The 1,489-nt window shown below is 43.0% G+C and overlaps 1 protein-coding gene across 1 annotated transcript in view; it reads left to right on the forward strand.

The window, feature by feature from the left end:
- The first annotated feature begins 1,460 nt into the window (after positions 1-1,460).
- TADA1 (transcriptional adaptor 1) overlaps positions 1,461-1,489 on the forward strand; it is a 21,799-nt gene continuing 21,770 nt past the window's right edge. Inside the window, exon 1 of the mRNA XM_056845682.1 lies at positions 1,461-1,489. This exon is cut by the window's right edge and continues 45 nt beyond it. Within this exon, the coding sequence (XP_056701660.1) occupies positions 1,461-1,489 (29 nt within the window).

The raw sequence follows: 1,489 nt of genomic DNA on the forward strand, positions 1-1,489 counted from the left end.
TGCTGGCTCTCAAAAAGAATCATACCAAATGTCAATTGAAACGCATCTGTTCCTTTCCAATGGCCATTGGAATGTGTGATATTCCTTTAATTAAAGCAGCGTGCATGTGCATGCTTTGGGCATGATTTTGTAATCTGTAACTGCTGGGGAGAAAGGTGTTTAAATAAGAGCAGCATAAGCACATCTCAGCACAAAAGATCCAGAATAAGGCAATATACCAGACTCTAGTGACAATACAACTAGAGTGAAGCAAACCCTTTTTGTAAATCCATTGCTCTTTTGATTGAATCACTGGACTCCCGTTGAAATCTTGTGGCTTGCAATGTAATTTCACATAAACCATGCCATGATAAACGGGATCTTCTGGCCAATCTTTGTAACAACTCCCCCCACCCTTATTGTTTATACCTCTGGGTATATATTTGCCAAATTAACATAATGAACACTTAAGTGAGCTCTGACCGACGAAAGCTGAATTTTTTTAGCGTTTAAACTGCCGCTGGACTCCTTTCATTCCACTGAAGCTTGTGGCAATATGATTGCGACAAATTAAAAAGGTGTTTTGTGAAAGAGCGCTTTAAAGGATACCCTTTGATCTAATCTCTTATCTATATATTGTCGAAGGCTTTCACAGAGTTCATTGGTTCTTGTAGGTTATCCTACAAGAACCAATGTAGGTTAGACCATGGTTACACAGCCCAGATAACTCTTATCTATACTTTGTATTAATTTTCTATTAGGTACTGATTTAATAATGTGGGATTGGATAAGAACAGGTTAATTAAAATAATATTGGGATCAGTTCCGTTAGCAAAAGTTTATACAATTTATTTCTAGATGGAAGAGGGAGAGGGGGGAGTCATTTTATTGCTAAATCAGTGATATCATTTTTTTTATTATTACTATTATTTTTAGTATTGGATATTGTTTCTATGTTGATATGTTAAATGAAAAAAATAATATATATATATATTTTTTTTAAAAAGGGCGCTTTATTTCTTCCGAGGAAGGCTCTTTTCGGCCATTTATGCATGGGAGGTTTTGCCTTGGATTTTGCCAGTCTCTAGCTGCATCCCCCCATCTGAAGTCTCAAAACTCTGCATGGGGGCTTATTGTTGAGTTTTGAGAATTTGGATGGGGAAAACGTGCATCTAGAGAGCGGCAAAGCCAAGGCAGATCCTCCCGTGCAGAAAAGGCCTCCTCGTCTCCCCCGTTGCGGGGCTGTTGCACCAGCTCCGCCCAACCCCTCTTTCTCCTGCCTCCCCCGGCATAGGCATGGCCTTGATGATCACACAGAGGGACGCGCCGTCACGTGGCCAGCCTGCCTTCCTCCGAATTCCTGCGCCGGCGGGAGTGGTGAAACCAACAAAACGGCGCAGGAAAGGTTGGCTCTTGGGGGCGGACAGCGTGTTCGCGGTCGAAGCGGCGCGGTCGGGCGGTTCTGGGAGCCGCGTCTTGCCATGGCGACTTACGTGAGCGAGTTGGAGGC

This window comes from Euleptes europaea, chromosome 2 (assembly GCF_029931775.1).
Source record: "Euleptes europaea isolate rEulEur1 chromosome 2, rEulEur1.hap1, whole genome shotgun sequence".
NCBI classification, from domain to species: domain Eukaryota; kingdom Metazoa; phylum Chordata; class Lepidosauria; order Squamata; family Sphaerodactylidae; genus Euleptes; species Euleptes europaea.